The sequence below is a fragment of the Nannospalax galili genome, unplaced genomic scaffold, assembly GCF_000622305.1.
Source record: "Nannospalax galili isolate Female #2095 unplaced genomic scaffold, S.galili_v1.0 scaffold113, whole genome shotgun sequence".
Lineage (NCBI taxonomy): Eukaryota > Metazoa > Chordata > Mammalia > Rodentia > Spalacidae > Nannospalax > Nannospalax galili.
This window is the reverse complement of record NW_008335444.1, coordinates 6,217,839-6,235,382: the sequence shown is the minus strand read 5'-3', so window position 1 is coordinate 6,235,382 and position 17,544 is coordinate 6,217,839. Positions and strand designations below refer to the sequence as shown.

Below are 17,544 nucleotides of genomic sequence, written 5' to 3'. Positions count from 1 at the left end.
TGCACAAAATAACCGACAAATTTTTAAAAATGTATTATGTTTGAGGACGAAGCATAGAAATTTATTTCATGCTAATTAGTAGAGGTGATAAACATTACCACTGAAATCCACCTGATGATTTCATAGACATATACAGGCACCAGGAGTCCAAGTGCAACCGATTATGACTAGTATTAATCAGATGCATACAGATTAGAGATGCATGCTCCAACATCGCAGTGTTATTCACAAAACAATGAGTCTTTCTGCAAGGAACAATATATTCTAAAATGAAATGGAGATCTTTTTTAAAGGTTAAAATCTCATCCAATTTTATGTCTTACAGGGTTTATATTGAGTTCAATAATATATAATTGTATTAATTCAACTATGACCCTAGAAACTTGCACCCACTTGTGAAAGAGATGTACTCTTGCTCTGGAGTATGTTACTGAATATGTTAAATCTATAGTGAAATGCTTCTTCTAATTATGTGGCTATTAAAAATTAAAAATAATGATAAATAATAATAATTAGTAGATGTGAAAAACATCACCATTGAAATCTACCTGATGACTTTATATCCATGCTCAGATGCCATGGAGCTCAGAAAGTAACAAACTGTCAGTAGTTGTAATCAGATATATAGAGAGTAGAAATGCATATGCAAACATCTTAATGTCTTGCATTGAAAATGAATTTTTCTGTATGAAACTGTGTATTTTAATAATGAAATGGAGATCTTTTTTAAAGTTTAAAACCTCATTTAATTTTATGTCTTATAGGGTTTATACCGAGTACAATATTGTATAACTGTATTAATTCAACTATATACCTAAAAATTTACAGCCAATTTTGAAAAAGATGCATCTTAGCTCAGAAAATTGTTATTGAATATGTCAATGCTGTTGTAATGAAATGCTTCTTCTATATATGTGGTTATTAAATAAATAATTAACTGAAAAAAAACAGAAACCAGATTTATAATAAAGATGGTGGTACAGATGAGTGGGAAACGTTCTGTTTTCTATGTGTATGAGTGTTTTGCCTGCATGTGTATAAGTGCACCACTTTTGTGCAGTGCCCACAGAGACCAAAAAAAGGTGTCAGAGCCCCTGGAAGTAGAGTTATGGGCAGTTGTTAACTGCCATGTGGGTGCTGGGAACTGAAACCAGGTCTTTTACAAGAGTAGCAAGTGTCCTTAACTGCTGAGCTATCTCTCCAGCTCCAGGGGTGTTCTTTTTTTTTTAAAAAAAAAAAAAAAGAGAGTGGAAGGATGCATGTTCATTGTGATGGATAATCTTGATTGTTAACGTGATGGAATTTAGAGTCACCAAGTTAAAAATCTCTGGGTATATCTGTGAAGAAGTTTCTAGATTACATTAATTACAGTGGGAAGGCCCCTAAATGTGGGTAGCATCATTCCACCCAGCTAGGATCTAGGACTGAATAAAGAGACTATGAGCTGAACACAGGCATTTGTCTCTCTGCTTCCTGACTGTGGGTGCAGTGTGGTCAACTTCTTCAAGTTCCTACCACCTTGACGGACTGTACTCTTGGCTTGTGAGCCAAAGTAAATCCTTCTTTCCTTCCTTACATTGCTTTAGTCAGCTATTATTGCCTCAACAAATATAATCAATCATGGCAAGATGCCAAGATATCGAATAGTCTTTTCATAGAGGTACTGGAACAATAGGTTCATTTTGTACACAAGTATTAATTGAGGATGAATCACAGGCTTAAAGGTAAAAAAATGAATATTATAAAGCTTTGAGGAAGAAGAGGAGGAGGAGGAGGAGGAGGAGGAGGTGGTGGAGGAGGAGGAGGGAAAAGGTAGCAATCATATTAGAAATATAGTCTCAGTAATGAAGAATAGATCAAGAGAAACCTTGGGAAACTTCAGAGGGCCACTGGACACTTCTAGGTCCAAGAGAGAACTGGAGATTTGAGACAAATTTGTGGTGACCCACCAGGAACACAGCAAGTAAGATCAGAAGCAGCAGTGATCAGCCCAAGGGACCTCTGATAGGGAAGAGACAACTCAGAATCTATACAGGTAATCTTCATATTTCAAATCACAAGGCTAAAAAGCTGGTTTTGAAACTATCTGTGCCTCACCTAGAAGCAGATGTTTGTTGTGAGGCCAGACTGGCACACAGCACCCATTCAGGGTGAACAATGGTTGTCAGGTGGGGTTTCCTGGGAGGAGTGCCAGTTTCAGCCACCTCCCAAAAAAGCCACTCTGGGACCCCATGCTTCAACATTAATTTTTTTTCTCTCTTTGGTCTCAGAGAAAACCCTGTTCTGATCTGCCCCCAAGCCACGTGTTCTATTAGCCAGAAGGACTTCAATGGACATAGCAACCCAAGCATGGTTAGGATGTGGTCCTGATTAGAAAGTTCTGGTCTCTTCCAGGTTTCTGTGGATCCTAGCAACCCACAATGGAGGAGATATACACCAAGCTCTTCTGACTTGACTCAAAATTTTGTGTACCTACCTAATATAATCTTGGGAAGGATCAAGCCCAAAAGTAAGTATGGAGTTGAGAGATAAGACCTAATTTATCAATCACTAAAACCCACTGAGTTTGTTGGTTTGAGTTGATACTTGGGAAGGAATATAAGTAACACTTGACCCTCAATTTCTACTTTTCTTTTTTTTAAGTTTTATTCTGTGTGTGTGTGTGTGTGTGTGTGAGAGAGAGAGAGAGAGAGAGAGAGAGAGAGAGAGAGTTCTCTCATTACACAGGGGTCCCTGGGATTAAACTCAAGTTACCAGGCTTGGTGGCAAGCACTTTTACACACTGAGCATCTCTGGGGGCACAGTTTTCTCTTGGAAACATATCCTCTTTGCTTTTATCTGGAAACTCAGAGAAGACAGAAGCACTACACAATCAAGTCTCTTCACATTTGATGGTTAGAAGTAGCAGGGAGAGAAATTTGGGAGAAGAGACTTAAGACAGTCATCAGGTGATGGAGAACTCAGTCCAGGAAGGATGGCTTGAGACATGGCATCCTGCAGGGGAGGACATTCCATGCTCTCTGAGTAGGAAGCACTCGGAATCCACTTTTGCTCACATATCTCCACAGCTGCTCCTGGAACCATGTATTATTGCCCATGAAGATACACCACAGTCGTGGCATCCTTAGTCATCCTGGGATTCTTCCTTCAAGAGAATAAAGCAGAGCACATTGATAACAACACATCATTGGTGAGTACCAAGGACAGAAGCTGTCCACCCTTCAGTAGGAGAGGAGTAGTCCCACTTGTGTTAAACACTCCAGGCTCATCTCTGAAACACACCTGAGGAATCAGGACAGCGTAGAAGAGGTTGCCTTTCAATCAGACTTGAGATGGATAGGACTTGAGGAGGGTGAGAAGAGGAGCAGCTATTACAGGCATGGAGAGGGCGATGTACAGCTACCTGTAGAGGAGGTGCTGACTGGACAGACACAGATAATGAGGCCTGCCTATCTACAGCTACCTCCCTCACTATGTCTGCGCCTTCCTTGCCATGTCTGCCATAAAAGATAGTATTCTTCCCCTTTCTCATATGAGAAATTGGAAGTAACTTCTGCATGGTGAACCTCTGGGTGAAGAGACCAGGCCACATAGGGCAGCGGAGGCTTTGGGGGGCACACCTTTTCTAGAATGCCTCAGACCAGCCAGAGCCCAAAACAGGGTAGTATAAGGAAGTGGTCACAGAACTGTGTGTGTGTCGAGACAGCAAAAGGAAGTCGCTTCAGCTGAGGCAGTGTAAGACCTTCAGACAGGTCCTGGCTCTCTCTCCTAGAACCTAGCACAGGTAGTCCTGAGCCAAGTTAGACCATGTTTGCCAGCTTGACAGTGGTAAAGAAATGACATGTGGGCAGTGGCTTGGCAGGCACTCTGCCGGAGCCCCAGATCTTCCTATACACATTCCACACAAAGGAGGGAATGCAATTCCCAGATCATGCCCACTGCTGTCCCTGGAAAGCACTAAGTGAGCTCATGACCAGATGCAGAGAGCAGAGAACTGAGCCCTGACAGAGTCCATTGTGACTGGATCCTGGGGCTCACCCAGCCTGTCCTGAAGGCAACACACTCCCAGTTGTCTCCAGAGGATCTAAGATTCACCCTTGGGGCTGACATGTATTATCTTGTACTCAGAATGAAAAGAAGAAAATGATGTTGCAGACAGTTCAGGAACAAGTCAGCTCTGAAATCAAGAACCACTCAAAAGACTTCAAGGAAATGCAGAAATGGTCCCCTCTACTCCAACATGCCAGCTACGCACTCTTAGCTGGAGCCTCTCCCCAGGAAAAGAGTGAGTATATGGGAGGAGGCATTAGACTTGTCAAAGGCCAGGCCGGATCTTTCAAGGAGCGCAAGGTCTAAAGGAGGACAGCACTGTCAGCTAGGGAGAAAAGCAGAGTACTTTGCGTGAGGGCCAGGCAGGGAGCCTAGAACAGGTTGCCACCACAGGTGCACCCTCCCCATCTGCTGCTCCTTGAATGTCCAGCAGGGCAAGAAGGCCATAGTGACTGTGAGGGTGCCTGTGGAGCTCATTCATGTCAGGCTTCCAGGGAGGGGAAGATAAGATGGAAGAAGAGCCAAGGGGAGCTGGGGGAGTGGGGAACTGGGTAGAAGGAAAAGAAGGTAGTTTGGGACTTGCTGACCCAGTACACTGCTTAGCTCAGTGAACTGAACAGGCAGCCATGGGATTTAAAAGGGATTTGGGGATCCTCTAATCCAGGCCTGGGTGATATATGATAGTTGTAATAACTCTGGAAGTCAAGACTAGGCTACGATAATTTGCCAAGCCAGCTACATGGTGGCCTTCCATATCCAAGAGAGCTTTATCTTCTATAATGCTTCTCCCATGAACTTTTCATAGTACTGACCATGAAATGACTTCATAACTAATCATCACATAATCACCTCCCACTGTAACCATATGCTCCCAGGTAAAGGAAATGTGAAATTGGCCCAGGAACTGGCACTAGAGGCGAACCTGGGAGGAGAGTCCTAGGACCCATTCACCATCCCGAAGTTCTGACAGAATCTCTGTGTTCCCCAGAGCTGCTGACAGTGGGGATCTCTTCAGTGCTGCGTCCCTACAGGAGCTACCTCTTGGACACCCTGCAGTCACTATTCCAAGCTTCCTCACAATATGACCTGGACTACATCCTGGTACTAGTCCTCCTGTCAGACACTGAGCCTGCAGGGCTCAATGAAACAGTTGCCAGAATTTCGCATCTCTTCATGACACACATTGAAGCTGGAAGGTTGCTGGTAGTACATGGTCTTCTTGATGACCCTCTTGTGAAGAATAGAAATCACTTCTCACCCTGTGGAGAGCTTTATTCCAGACAGAAAACAGATTCTGCCCTCCTTATGAACTTTGCCCACAACCTCTCTGACTACTTCTTGTTGCTGGAAGATAATGTTCTAACCACCCCTAGGTTTGTGTCTGCCATCTACTGGGCATTATCAGCCTGGGAAGCGTTCCCTTGGGTGATCCTGGAGTTCTCTAGCCTGAGAAGCTCTGGGAAGGTTTTCCATACAAGAGACCTCTCCCATCTCACCTCCTTCTTCCTCCTCTTCCCCAAGGACACTCCCACTCACTCGCTCCTCTCTGAATCCCATCTTCTTTTGAATCAAAATGTTCCAATTCACTTCAGTTTCTCCATCTTCCACCACATGGGCAGTTATTCTGAGTTGGAGGACACGTGCTTTCCCATGGAGAAGGACATGGTCTTTGGAGAACCAAACAATCCTGCTGCCACCATCTTTACCAACATGATCTCATTGTGGAATACTGCTCCACAGTATGCCTACATTCTCAACGATGACTGCTTCTGGGTCATTGAGCCTGAAAAAGACAACTATGTATTGGTGATTCTAGATAGGCCCCAGAAAATCATCCGGATAGCAGTACTGACAGGATCTGATCACAGAAGGATGAACCACCTACAGCACCGGCAAGTACTACTGGGCTATAGCCTCATGGATTACCCCAAACGCTGTGCCCACTATACCTTGGTAGGGCCATTGGTGAGAGGTCATTTAGACCAGAGGGTATTTTATGAAGAAGATTCTGTGAAGAAGATGAGTTGTATGAAACTTTTGGTGTCAGCACCTCAAGATTCTTCACTTTTAATCAGACATATCAAAGTCTGGACAGAGCAGGAAGAAGAGGAGAGTTAGAGGGCACAATGAGGTTTCTACAAGGATTGGGTTTAGGAAGGCAATCTACCCCACTGACAAATAAATTTAGAAACTGATAAAGAGTTTCTCCACACAAGTTCAGTGATCATGTAATTTATTCTCCAAAGAGGGACCCTTTGGAGAGTGAAAAAAAGTATTATTTAAAAACTATACTAAGCTGGGTGTGGTGGCACATGCCTTTAATCCTAGCACTCAGGAGGCAGAGGCAGGCAGATTTCTGTGAGTTCAAGGCCAGTCTGGTCTACATAGTGTGGTCCAGGCCAGCTGAGGCTACAGGAAGACCCTGTCTCAAAAAGATGAAAAAAAAAAATTCACTCTTCTAGATCCCTTCATCTGTTTCTCTTCCCAAGCATTCTTTCCCGCAGATTTTTCTTTTTTTTTTTTTTTGGTCTTTTTTTGAGACAGGGTCTCCCTGTAGCCCCAGCTGTCCTGGAACTCACTATGTAGACCAGGCTGGCCTTGAACTCACAGAGATCTGCCTGCCTCTGCCTCCGGAGTCCCCGCGGATTTTTAATCATGCTTTGTATTTTAATTGTATGTTAGTGGGTGGAGTGGGGAAATCTGACTCAAAGAAAGAAGACAGACTGCCGATTGAAGGCAGTGATGGCCAGGCTTCATCCTGCCTTTTTAGTTACCTTGCAGTGAGGAATCAATCCTTTAGCAAAAGTTGCTTGTAAGTGCCTGTTAAAAGTAATCCAAGCCGGGCGTGGTGGCGCATGCCTTTAATTCCAGCACCCGGGAGGCAGAGGCAGGCGGATCTCTATGAGTTCAAGGCCAGCCTGGTCTACATAGCAAGTTCCAGGACAGCTGGAGCTACAGGGAGACCCTGTCTCAAAAAAGACCAAAAAAAAAAGTAATCCAAAGATGGACTTGGGAGTCACTGGACCTCTTTATCGGTTCTTCTCGCATGGGAACATTTATCAAAATTCCTTTCTCTACTTTTTAGAATTCCTTGTCTTTTTAATTGACCTATTGGGGGCTGCCAGATCTAGAATTTTGCCTTAAGACTCTTTTCCTTTACATTTTGTTTATTTATTTGGGTTTTTGTTATTGTTTGTTTTGCTTTGCTTTGCTTTGCTTTGCTTTTGTTTTGTTTTGTTTTGTTTTGTTTTGTGAGAAAGGGTCTTCCTATAACCTTGGCTGACCTAGAGTTCCCTATGTAGATCAGGCTGGCCTTAATCTCAGAGATCTGCCTGCCTCCCAAACGCTGGTATTAAAGGTGTACACCACCACACTTGAACTTTTTATTTTTAATTTTTAAAACTTAAGATTTATTTTTAGGGTCTGCAAAGATATCTCAGCAGTTAAGAGCGCTTGCTGCTTCTGCAAAAAGTCCAAATTCAGTTCGCAGTACTTGAGAACTGCTCGCAACCACTTTTTTTTTTTTTTTTTTTTTTTTTTATCTACTCCAGTTCCAGAAAAGCCAATGTCCTCTTCTGGCTTATGTGGGCACCTGCATACATGTAGCATACACTCTCACAGACACAGACACAGATGCCACGCCTGCGCTGCACGAAGCTGATCTCTGAGAGGAGGACGTCAGGATTGAAGAGACAATCACATTTTAGTGTAGCAGAAGAAGCCTTTATTTCTCAGCCCCAGGTTGCTTTTATACCCTAGCCCAGAAGGCAGTTGACCCAATGGGGGTGGGGGAGCCGTCACATGACCTCAGGGTCAGTGCCAGGTCATGGTGTTCTCAGGACCTCATACCAGAAAATGAGCTGGTAAACAATTCTGAGACTGAGGAACCACGAGGCCCAAAAGGTCACTGTGGGGGAGGTGCAGATGGAGGCCAGGAGGGCATGTCCCAACATCTCACCCCTTTTCCTTTATATAACGGAAGATCCCCCTGTCTTAGGTCGTCCCGGAGGGGTCATCCCTTACCTGTCATTGGGAGGCCTCATTCCTGTCTTAGGCGGGCGCCCTCTCCGTGGAAGTTGCCCATCTACGGAGGCATCTTCAGCGTTTCTATAGCATTTGCAGCCAGACCTGAGGTACATCTGGATTACCAGATGACAAGCTTAACAGGACTTGTTGAGTGCCCATCTGTTGAGACCTCGTAGATCTCATCCATCGCCAAAGGACCCAGAGCCCAACGACTATGGCACTAAACCCAAGAACGGTCAGCAACAATGACCCCACGCACCACTGAGCCCAGCCTCCCAGCTGGACCATGGCATTCTACCAACCTTCAGCTGATATAGGGGGCACCCTAGTATTATTAATTCTTATAATTTGATGAGCTAGATGAGATGTAAAATTGAGAAAGGTTACATTTCAGGGACCTCTCATATAGGCATTTAACTATTTTACAATTTCTGAGGCATTAACAACATGACCAGGTGTTACACAAACAGAATGATAAAAATGAGAACAGGACACTTGTTGCGTCATCCATAGGGCATCAACCTGCTCCTGAAGAAGTGCTGTTGTAGTGACACAATCTCCCCACATCAAAGCATCTGGAAGATCGAAGTTAGTGGTCGAAGGCCAACAGCCAGGGGCTGGCTCCAGACCATTTGTTCACTCAGGGCAGGATTCATCAAGATGATTGCTGCTGGCGCCTGTAGAATCAGCGTTGGTCTCATCAAGGTTGGCCTCCACTGGACGAACATATCTTTCAGGAACCCAAATGGGTTTACGCTCCCCTGGAGGATAAACACAAACAGCCCCTCTCACCCTGGCTAATAAGGGTGTCGGCTCTTTCCACTGCCCGGATAAGGGATCTTTCCATCTTACCCATCCCAGGGAGTTCTTGGCCCTGGACCAATGCCTTTCCATAGCTGAATACCCTTTGGTATCCACAGTGAGAAAATTTAAAGTAAATAAGATTGAGGATAATTGCGTACTAGGAGAGGGAAGATATTCCCCCCTCTTTATTTTAGTAAAATATTGTTTTAAGACCATTTTTATTTTTTTAATCACAGCTTGACCTTGTGGATTGTAAGGGATTTCTGTTGTATGGGTAATTTTATGCTCCTTGCAAAATTGTTGAAATTTTGAGCTGGTATATGCAGGCCCATTATCTGTTTTTAATTGATTTGGTATTTTCATATAAGCAAAGGCCGATATACAGTGGGCTATAACATTTTGGACTTTTTTTTTTTCCGTATGTAGGGATGCGAAGACCACTTTAGAATATGTATCTACAGACACATGTATATACTTTAATGTCCCAGCTGATGGAACATGAGTGATGTCCATCTGCCAGAGATCACTAGGTTTAAGACCACGAGGGTTGACTCCCATAGAGGGCATGTTGTGAAAAGGAGCATAAGAAGAGCATCGGGTGGTGATTTGCAAAGCAGAGGCTTTAGAACACCCAGTATGGTACTGGAGGGATTTAGCATTTAAATGATATTTGGCATGCAGGTGGACGGCCTTATCCTCAGGGGTAGCTAGAAATATGTGTGTATGTATATCTGATCTGCTAGCTGATTGGGTCCAGGTAACTGGGTGTGACTTCTGATATGACTTACAAAGATGGGGTCGTGCCTGGACCATATCAAATGTTGCAACTTACAAAGATGTTGTTGTATGTGTGATGTAGGAGAAACATAGGGAGCAGTTTCCAGTGGCAGAAAGACCTGGGATAGGTATACACTGTCAGTGTATAGATTGAATGGTTCCTGGGAAAAAACTTGTAGAGCTAGGATACAAGCCATAACCTCGGCCGCCTGTGCTGATATATTGCCCATGGGAAACTTTGAAAGTGTATCATAAGAGATTACTACAGCGTTACCGCGAGGGGATGCGTCCGTGAAGACAGTTCAAGCGTCGGGTATAGGTCTGGTCTTAATTACCCGGGGAAAAATTACTGGGTGATTTTTTAAAAATTCCAACAATGGGTGCTGAGGATAATGATTGTCAAGAGCAGCCACAGTGGAGGTTAAAAATAGTGTCCAGTCATCAGTATACTGCTGCAGATGTGCCACCTGTTCTTTGTCATAAGGAAGCATGATTCTATCTGGGAGCTTTCCAAACACTTGTATGCTGGTGTGCCTAGCCTTCCAAAGTAACTGCAAAATCATGTTATAATAAGGCGCAACAACTCTGGATGGTGACACTGGCAGGTGCACCCGTATAATAGGCCCTGTTTGCCAAAATACTCCCGTAGGTGAAAACTGGGATGCTAACACCAGAAATTGCAAAGGTGAATTATAGTCTATTTGTTGCAAATGAGCTTGTTCTATACTTTGAGATAATAACTGCAATGCCCTCTTTGCCTCTGACGTAGGCTTTCTAGGTGAGGTAGGGTCAGCATTTCCTATCAACATATTATATAAAGGCCTAAGTTCTCCTGACTTAATAGCTAGGGAGGGCCGTATCCATTGTATGTCACCCAGAAAACGTTGCCAATCATGTAATGTTCTTAGGTGAGCACTGTCAATATGTAATTTTTGAGGTCTAATGCCTCCATTGTGTATCACATGACCAAGATAATTATATGGGGAGACAATCTGAACCTTTTCAGGTGCAATAATTAGGCCAGAGGCCTCTAAGACTCATTGCATCTCAGCAAATGCCTCTTGTAGTTCTTTGGTATTTTTAGCGGCTAGCAATATATCATCCATATAATGAATTACATAAAGGTCGGGATATTTTATTTTAATAGGTTTCAATGTAGCTGCAACGTATGCCTGACATATAGTTGGACTATTTGCCATACCTTGAGGTAGAACCACCCAGTGATAACGTAAGGCAGGCTTAGAAAAATTGGTGGCAGGTAGACTAAAGGCAAATCGACAGCAATCATCAGGATGTAAAGGGATTGTAAAAAAGCAATCTTTTAAATCAATAACTATCAATTGCCAATCTTTGGGAATTGCTACTGGAGAAGGCAAATTCTGTTGCAATGGTATCATGATTTGTATTGTAGCATTTACCGCTCGAAGATCCTGCAGAAGCCTCTATTTTTTAGATTTTTTTTTTTATGATAAAGATAGGGGTATTCCAGGGAGAGGTAGAAGGCACAGTATGTCCAGCAAGCAATTGCTCTTGTACTAGAGCATGAGCTTCCCACAATTTTTTTGTAGTTAGGGGCCACTGCTCAACCCATACAGGTTTATTTGAGTGTCATTTTATAGGTATGGGTGCGGGCGATGGAGCAGCGACCCAATCTAAAAATGTTCTAGGCCCGTTCTATCTCCGGGGAGGCGTATAATTTGATTCTTAGGGGTTATGGGGGTCACCCTGCCTTGCATGTGCATCCCCAAGCCCTGCCCTGGATGCCATCCCCTGGTTTGCATCATTTTAATGGCCTTTTTTGAGTCCACAGAAGGGGGTTGTGTAGTTATTACTGCTTCAATCTCAGCTAAAAGATCCTGGCCCCACAGATTAACCAGCAAGTCAGCGAGAACATAAGGCTGGAAAAACCCTGTATGTCCTTCATCATCCTCCCACTTTAGTATTTTAGCACTCTTGTTTGGGGTCGCTTGTCCTATGCCCTGTAGTCAAGCATTACCATTCTCCAAGGGCCAAGTCTTAGGCCAGGATTTTAAAGACAAGACTGATACATCTGCTCCTGTATCTAAAATACCTTTAAATAATTTTTCTTTTATTTTGATTTTTAAGATAGGCCAATCAGTTAGCTGAGCAACCCAGAATGCAGCAGGTCTCGAGGAACCAAATCCCCAGTCACCGTGGACTTGTCTGCAGACTGCATTGTTGGACTTTAGATAGGGGATCAAGATTAATTGGGCAATGCGCTCCCCCTGTGTAATTACCACAACTCCTTCTCTGACAGATGTCATAATTTTAATTTCCCCTTCGTAATCAGAATCAATTATTTTGGGATGTATTAGTATGCCCTTGATAATTGTGCTGCTCCTTCCCAAAATTAAACCCACCGATCCCAGTGGCAAGGGACCATACACATTTGTGGGAAGAACCTGAACTCCCATTTGGGGAGTTAAGATTGCTCAGGCGGAGGGACAGAGGTCCAATCCTGCACTTCCTGCTATCGCTCAGACGAGGTCTGCAACATGAAAGGATTGCTCTGTGGAAGGAATTGTATACGGCCACTGCCCGGGAAAGTTCCACGGTAGCCTGGTGCCGTTACTCCATACACTGTGGTTTTGGGGCCTTGGAGCGGGGCCCTCCACCCATTTTCCTGTTGTTGACTAGATAGGGGCGGCAGGGATATTTCATTTATATCAGTCTTGGAGCGACAATTGTTAGCCCAATGTGCCCCTTTTGGCATCTTGGACATATACCAGGTACTTTTCCCTCTCTCTTTTGCTGGGGACAGTCTCTGAAGAAGCGGCCTGGGCGTCCACAGTTAAAGCAATTACAGTCGCCATTATTTAAAATTCTGGGACCCTTCGAGTTTTGTGGACGCAGGGCAGCTGCTAGGACCTGGCTTTGCACGAAGTTGCCATCTATATCCCTGCATAATCTGATGTAGTCATTTAAGGTTATTGACCTATGTGACCTTAGGACTTTTTTACAATACTTATTAGCATTTTCATATGCAAGTTGCTTGACTATGGGCATGGCTGTAGTTACCTCTCCAAACATTCGTCCCGCCAATTGCAGGAGCCTGTCCACAAATTCATGGAATGGTTTTGATGGCCCCTGTAGTACCTTTGATAATTGATCCCCAGCGGCTTTATTAGGCAAAGCCTTCCATGCCTTAATGGCGCAAGCAGCTATCTGGGCATATACTGCTGGATCATATTGTATTTGCTGTTGTAGTGGGGCATAGGCCCCTGCTCCAGTTAACATGTCTAGATCTCACTGAGCCAGCCCTGCCTGAGCATTTAATCTAGCCACTTGTAGACACTGTTCTTGGTACTCTCCCTGCCACAAGAGATAATCTCCTCCCGACAGGACCACGCGGCATAGCTGCTGCCAATCACTCCACCATGGTCATAGTAAAAGCGGCCTGGACGCCGTAGGTCGCCACAGCCTCTTTAAGGCTTTTTAGGTCTTTAAACTGTAGCGCAAGATGTTGTCATTCTACCTGACCTTGTTGGTTAGGGTCGGGAACTTCTATTACTGCTGCTACAATATGCGGCCCAAAACGCACCCCGACCCTTGGCTCTTCATCATTTTTATAGTCTGGCGACCTCCACCACCACTCTTCCATGGGTGGAGCCAAGGGAGGAGGATGATGTGTCTTTTCCTTTAACCTGATATGTTTTAATTTTGTTTTTAGTTTTTGTATTTTCTTGTGAAGCATCTCCTCCTCCTCTTCCTCTGAGCTTCCCTCACTACTTTCAGGAGATTCAGGGTCATAGGGACCCAGTTTATGTGGTCTTGATGTGGCAGAGCTTAAGACTCCTGAACCTCCACATGCCCCTCTTTCCTGGTCTAGATCATCAGCAGATCCCAAAGAGTGGCGGGTTTCCACCTCCTGTATTTCTTGCAAAACTTTCTTTGCCACCTCTTCTTGTCTTACTTTCACTTTGTCTGTTAATAAAGTGTCTCTAACCAGGTGCCACAAAGAAAATGTAGCTATTGGGAAGGTATCACTGCCTTCCTTTTGCAACTTCTTTTGACAATCCCATCTTACTTGTTCCCAGTCAGGGATATTTAGCCCCCCTCCAGTTAGGAACCAGGGACTGGCCTCTGCTATTGTTTTAATGAATGTGTCTACTGTCTTTGTTTTTATTGCTGTTTCTTGTTCTTCTAGCAGTTTCTTAACCTGATATTGCAATTTTTGTTTACTGCTAGTATTACCCATGGTAATCCCAATATGCCCCTGCCGGCCTGGGACGACCTTGTCTGCTTACCTCTCTTTCTCCGATCTCGGTGGGACCTCCAATTCCTGCGCGGCTGGAAGCTGATCTCTGAGCGGAGGACGTCAGGATTGAGGAGACAATCACACTTTTAGTGTAGCAGAAGAAGCCTTTATTTCTCAGCCCCAGGTTGCTTTTATACCCTAGCCTAGAAGGCAGCTGACCCAACGGGGGAGCCGTCGCATGACTGCAGGGTCAGTGCCAGGTCATGGTGTTCTCAGGACCTGATACCAAAAAATGAGCTGGTAAACAATTCTGAGACTGAAAAACCACAAGGCCCAAAAGGTCACTGCAGGAGAGGTGCAGATGGAGGCCAGGACAGCATGTCCCAACACACAGACACATGCATATACTTAGTAAAGATGTTTTTGGTTTTTTAAATGTTTATTTTTATTTATTTTTATTTATTTATTTATTTTTTTGGAAACAGGGTTTCCCTATAGCCACAGCTGGTCTAGAACTCACTATGTGGACCAGGCTGTCCTCGAACTCACAAAAAAAAGTTGTTTTGGTTTTTTTTTAAGATTTTTCTTTTTAATTATGTGCCTCTGTGCCTGTGTGTTAGCATGTATAGGTGCATGCAGGAGTCAGAGGCATTGAATCCCACTTGAGAGCCCCCTTGAGCTGGAGTTATAAGCAGTTGTGAGTCACCTGATGCTGGGAACCGAAAGCAGGCCTTCTGAAAGAGCAATATCTGCTCTTAACCACAGAGCCATCTCTCCAGCCCAAGTTTAATTTTTTTTCAAAGATTAATTTTTCTTATGTCTATGAGTGGGTTGCTATATGTTTATATGTTCACTACCAAAGTGCCTGGTGTCCAGGGGGTGTTGAATTCCCTGGAGCTGTAGTTACAGGTCTTTATAAGCTGCCATGTAGGTGCTAAGAACAGAACTTAGGTCCTCTGTAAAAGCAGTAAGCACTCTTAACCACTGAGCCACCTTTCCAGCCCACCATTACATTTTAAATTGATCACAACCCAAGATACCTGACAAAGAACAAATGAAAATCACTTGACATGATCTTAGACTCAGAGAAACTGCAAAATTCTAAAAATATGAACTCAGAGTTTTACAAAATAATCACAAAACACACAAGAAAATAAATTATTTTTTATTTATTATTTTTATTTTGTGTGAGTGTATTGCCTGCTTGTATGTAAGTGAATCTGTGTTGTGCAATGCCTATGGACCTCAGATCCCTTGGAATTGAAGGTACAGATGGTTGTTAGCCACCAGGTGGGTGCTGGGACTCAAACCCCAGTCCTCTGCAAGAGCAGTCAATGCTCTTAACTGCTGAGCCATCTCTCCAATCCCAAGAAAATAAATTCTATAATGAGAATCAGAAGAAGAAGAAAAAAAAAAGAATTAAGAAAGAAGAATCAGTGGTTTTAAAAACTACACATACCGACAATGTATGCCTTTAATCCTAGACAGGCAGATCTCTGTGAGTTCAAGGTCAGCCTGGTGTACATAGCAAGTTCCAGGCCAGCTGGGGCTACAGGGAGACCCCGTCTCAAAAAGACCAAAAACAAACCCCCCAAAACAAACAAAAAAAAGCCCTACAAATATTGAAACTATATGATTTTGAAGATAAAAGTCTATTGAAAATATGAGTGAAGGAACAGTTGAGAGGCGAAGGAGGTGGTGGTATCAGAGATTCATCTGGGTCTCCCTGGAATATCGGTAGAGCTTTGGTAGGGCCTTGGTTTCTTGATGGAGTCTTGGCCAGGATAATCCTAGAATATCTCTGTCTACCAATGCAGAACCTTATCTAGGGGGGCTGAGTCAGCACAATTTACAGCCAGAAATCTATATATGGAAATTGGTCTGGCTCCAGTTATCACCTGGTACACTGCCTTAATCTTAGTCATATCCAAGGTTCCTTCTGCGGCCATTCAACATCAAAAGTTACCCATTCTGTTTTGAAGAGGGTCCTCCATTTTCCTGGCATCATCATAGTATCATAGTCACCTGAATAACCCTTCCTAAAATTTTTGATCATACAACCTCAGACACTGAGTCTCAAGTGGGATCTTCCCATGGTGTCCCTCCTATTGTGCTGGTGTCACAGAACAAAGAAAGACCTTAGGAGTGAGCACTGCCCAGAACAGAAATCACTTTGCTCAGATGGCTGAAGGGAATTAGACTCCTCTTCGCACATAGTGAGTTCATTTATAGCCTGGACCTGGATCTGACTGGCAGGAAGGGACAGGATTTCCCAGAGCCAGATGCTGATTTATAAGGTAGTAACAGAAGAGCAGATTAGTGCTCAGTCAGGCTTTGTGATTTGACAACAGTGGAACCACACATGCATACATACACACAGCAGACACACTCTCTTTCAAACTAGACTCCAGACAGAAACTTCCCCGTGAGGCTTCCCTGACTGAGGCAATTATAAAAATTGCTGACAGGTGATCAAATTACCCTTTCAACTAAAATGGAGGGTCTGACTACTGGGCATCCCAGGTCTTCTTACTGTATACTGAAATCCCATTAGGTCAGCCATGAGGAGTGCAGCCTAAGGAAATGGGCTACGGCCTGCAGAGACAGGATCCTGGACAATGAGTGGGGTGTTGTGCCTTCCACTTGTCCATGGGCAGCAGAAGAGGCTCAAGGAGTCAGCCTTGTTTGAAAGCACAGTGGGCTTTCCCAGTCAGGAAAACAAGGAAGGGAAACTGAGGCTGGGGAGTAGATATACTTCAAACAGGCACCTCAGACTGACTGGTAGATCAAAAAAACCACACGTTTATTCACCACCAGGCTCAATGGAGTCCTCTCCAAAAGTCTGAGCTCCTGTATACAAGCTTCCACAGAATTTATAGGTTTCCAAGCATCATTTCCTAATCCTTACACCATTGGTGGGTTTGAATTGTAGCCTATGTGACCAACAGCTACCAGAGCTCTGTGTGACTGCTGGCCATGAGCAAAGAATTCTTTCAAGTGGTTAGCCTGCCAAGTATATTTACAGAAGCAGAAGCAGAAGGTTAAGTAAACAGATGTTTCCTCAGTCAGGAAAGGGGACTGTTAAAGTTTTATGACTTTGTTTCTCAACTGGTCCTGGGTTTCAGAATATGAGTACCAGGGGAAGGACATTCATTTCCTTTTTGTAACCCAGGCAATTGCAGACAGCTGTGCTATCAGATAACTTAAGCAACCATTTTTCAAGGTGGTCTCTGTGTGCTTGTGTCCTCCTTTGTTTCCTTTTTAGTTTTACTTCTCTTTCACCATCTCTATTCTAAGCCTACTACCCTCAACATTTTGGGCTTCACTCTTTCTCTAAAATTTCCCTCCCCATCATGTGACTGCTTGTCTGCCATGTGGCTGACTTCCTGGTCTTGAAGCAAGTTCCAGGACAGCTAGGGTGACATTATGACATTATGACATTATTGAGGCCCTGTCTCAAATACAGCCTACAAAGTATTTTTGCAAATAAAATTTTATCAGATTCATTTGTTTATATTATTATTTATTATTATTATTATTATTATTATTTGGTCTTTTTGAGACGGTCCCCCTGCAATCCCAGCTGGCATAGAACTTGCTATGTAGACGAGGGTGGCCTTGAACTCACAGAGATCCACCTACCTCTGCATCCCAGCTGGAATCAAAGG

General features: G+C 43.8%; 1 protein-coding gene across 1 annotated transcript; it reads left to right on the top strand.

The window, feature by feature from the left end:
• Nucleotides 1–2,430: 2,430 nt before the first annotated feature.
• On the top strand, nt 2,431–6,213 carry LOC103731850 (alpha-1,3-mannosyl-glycoprotein 4-beta-N-acetylglucosaminyltransferase-like protein MGAT4E). Its single transcript, XM_008830340.2, has 4 exons — nt 2,431–2,509; nt 3,069–3,190; nt 4,129–4,285; nt 5,039–6,213. The coding sequence occupies exons 3-4, from the start codon at nt 4,144–4,146 to the stop codon at nt 6,166–6,168; spliced, it is 1,272 nt and encodes a 423-aa protein (XP_008828562.1). The 5' UTR covers nt 2,431–2,509; nt 3,069–3,190; nt 4,129–4,143; the 3' UTR covers nt 6,169–6,213.
• The last annotated feature ends 11,331 nt before the right edge of the window (nt 6,214–17,544 follow it).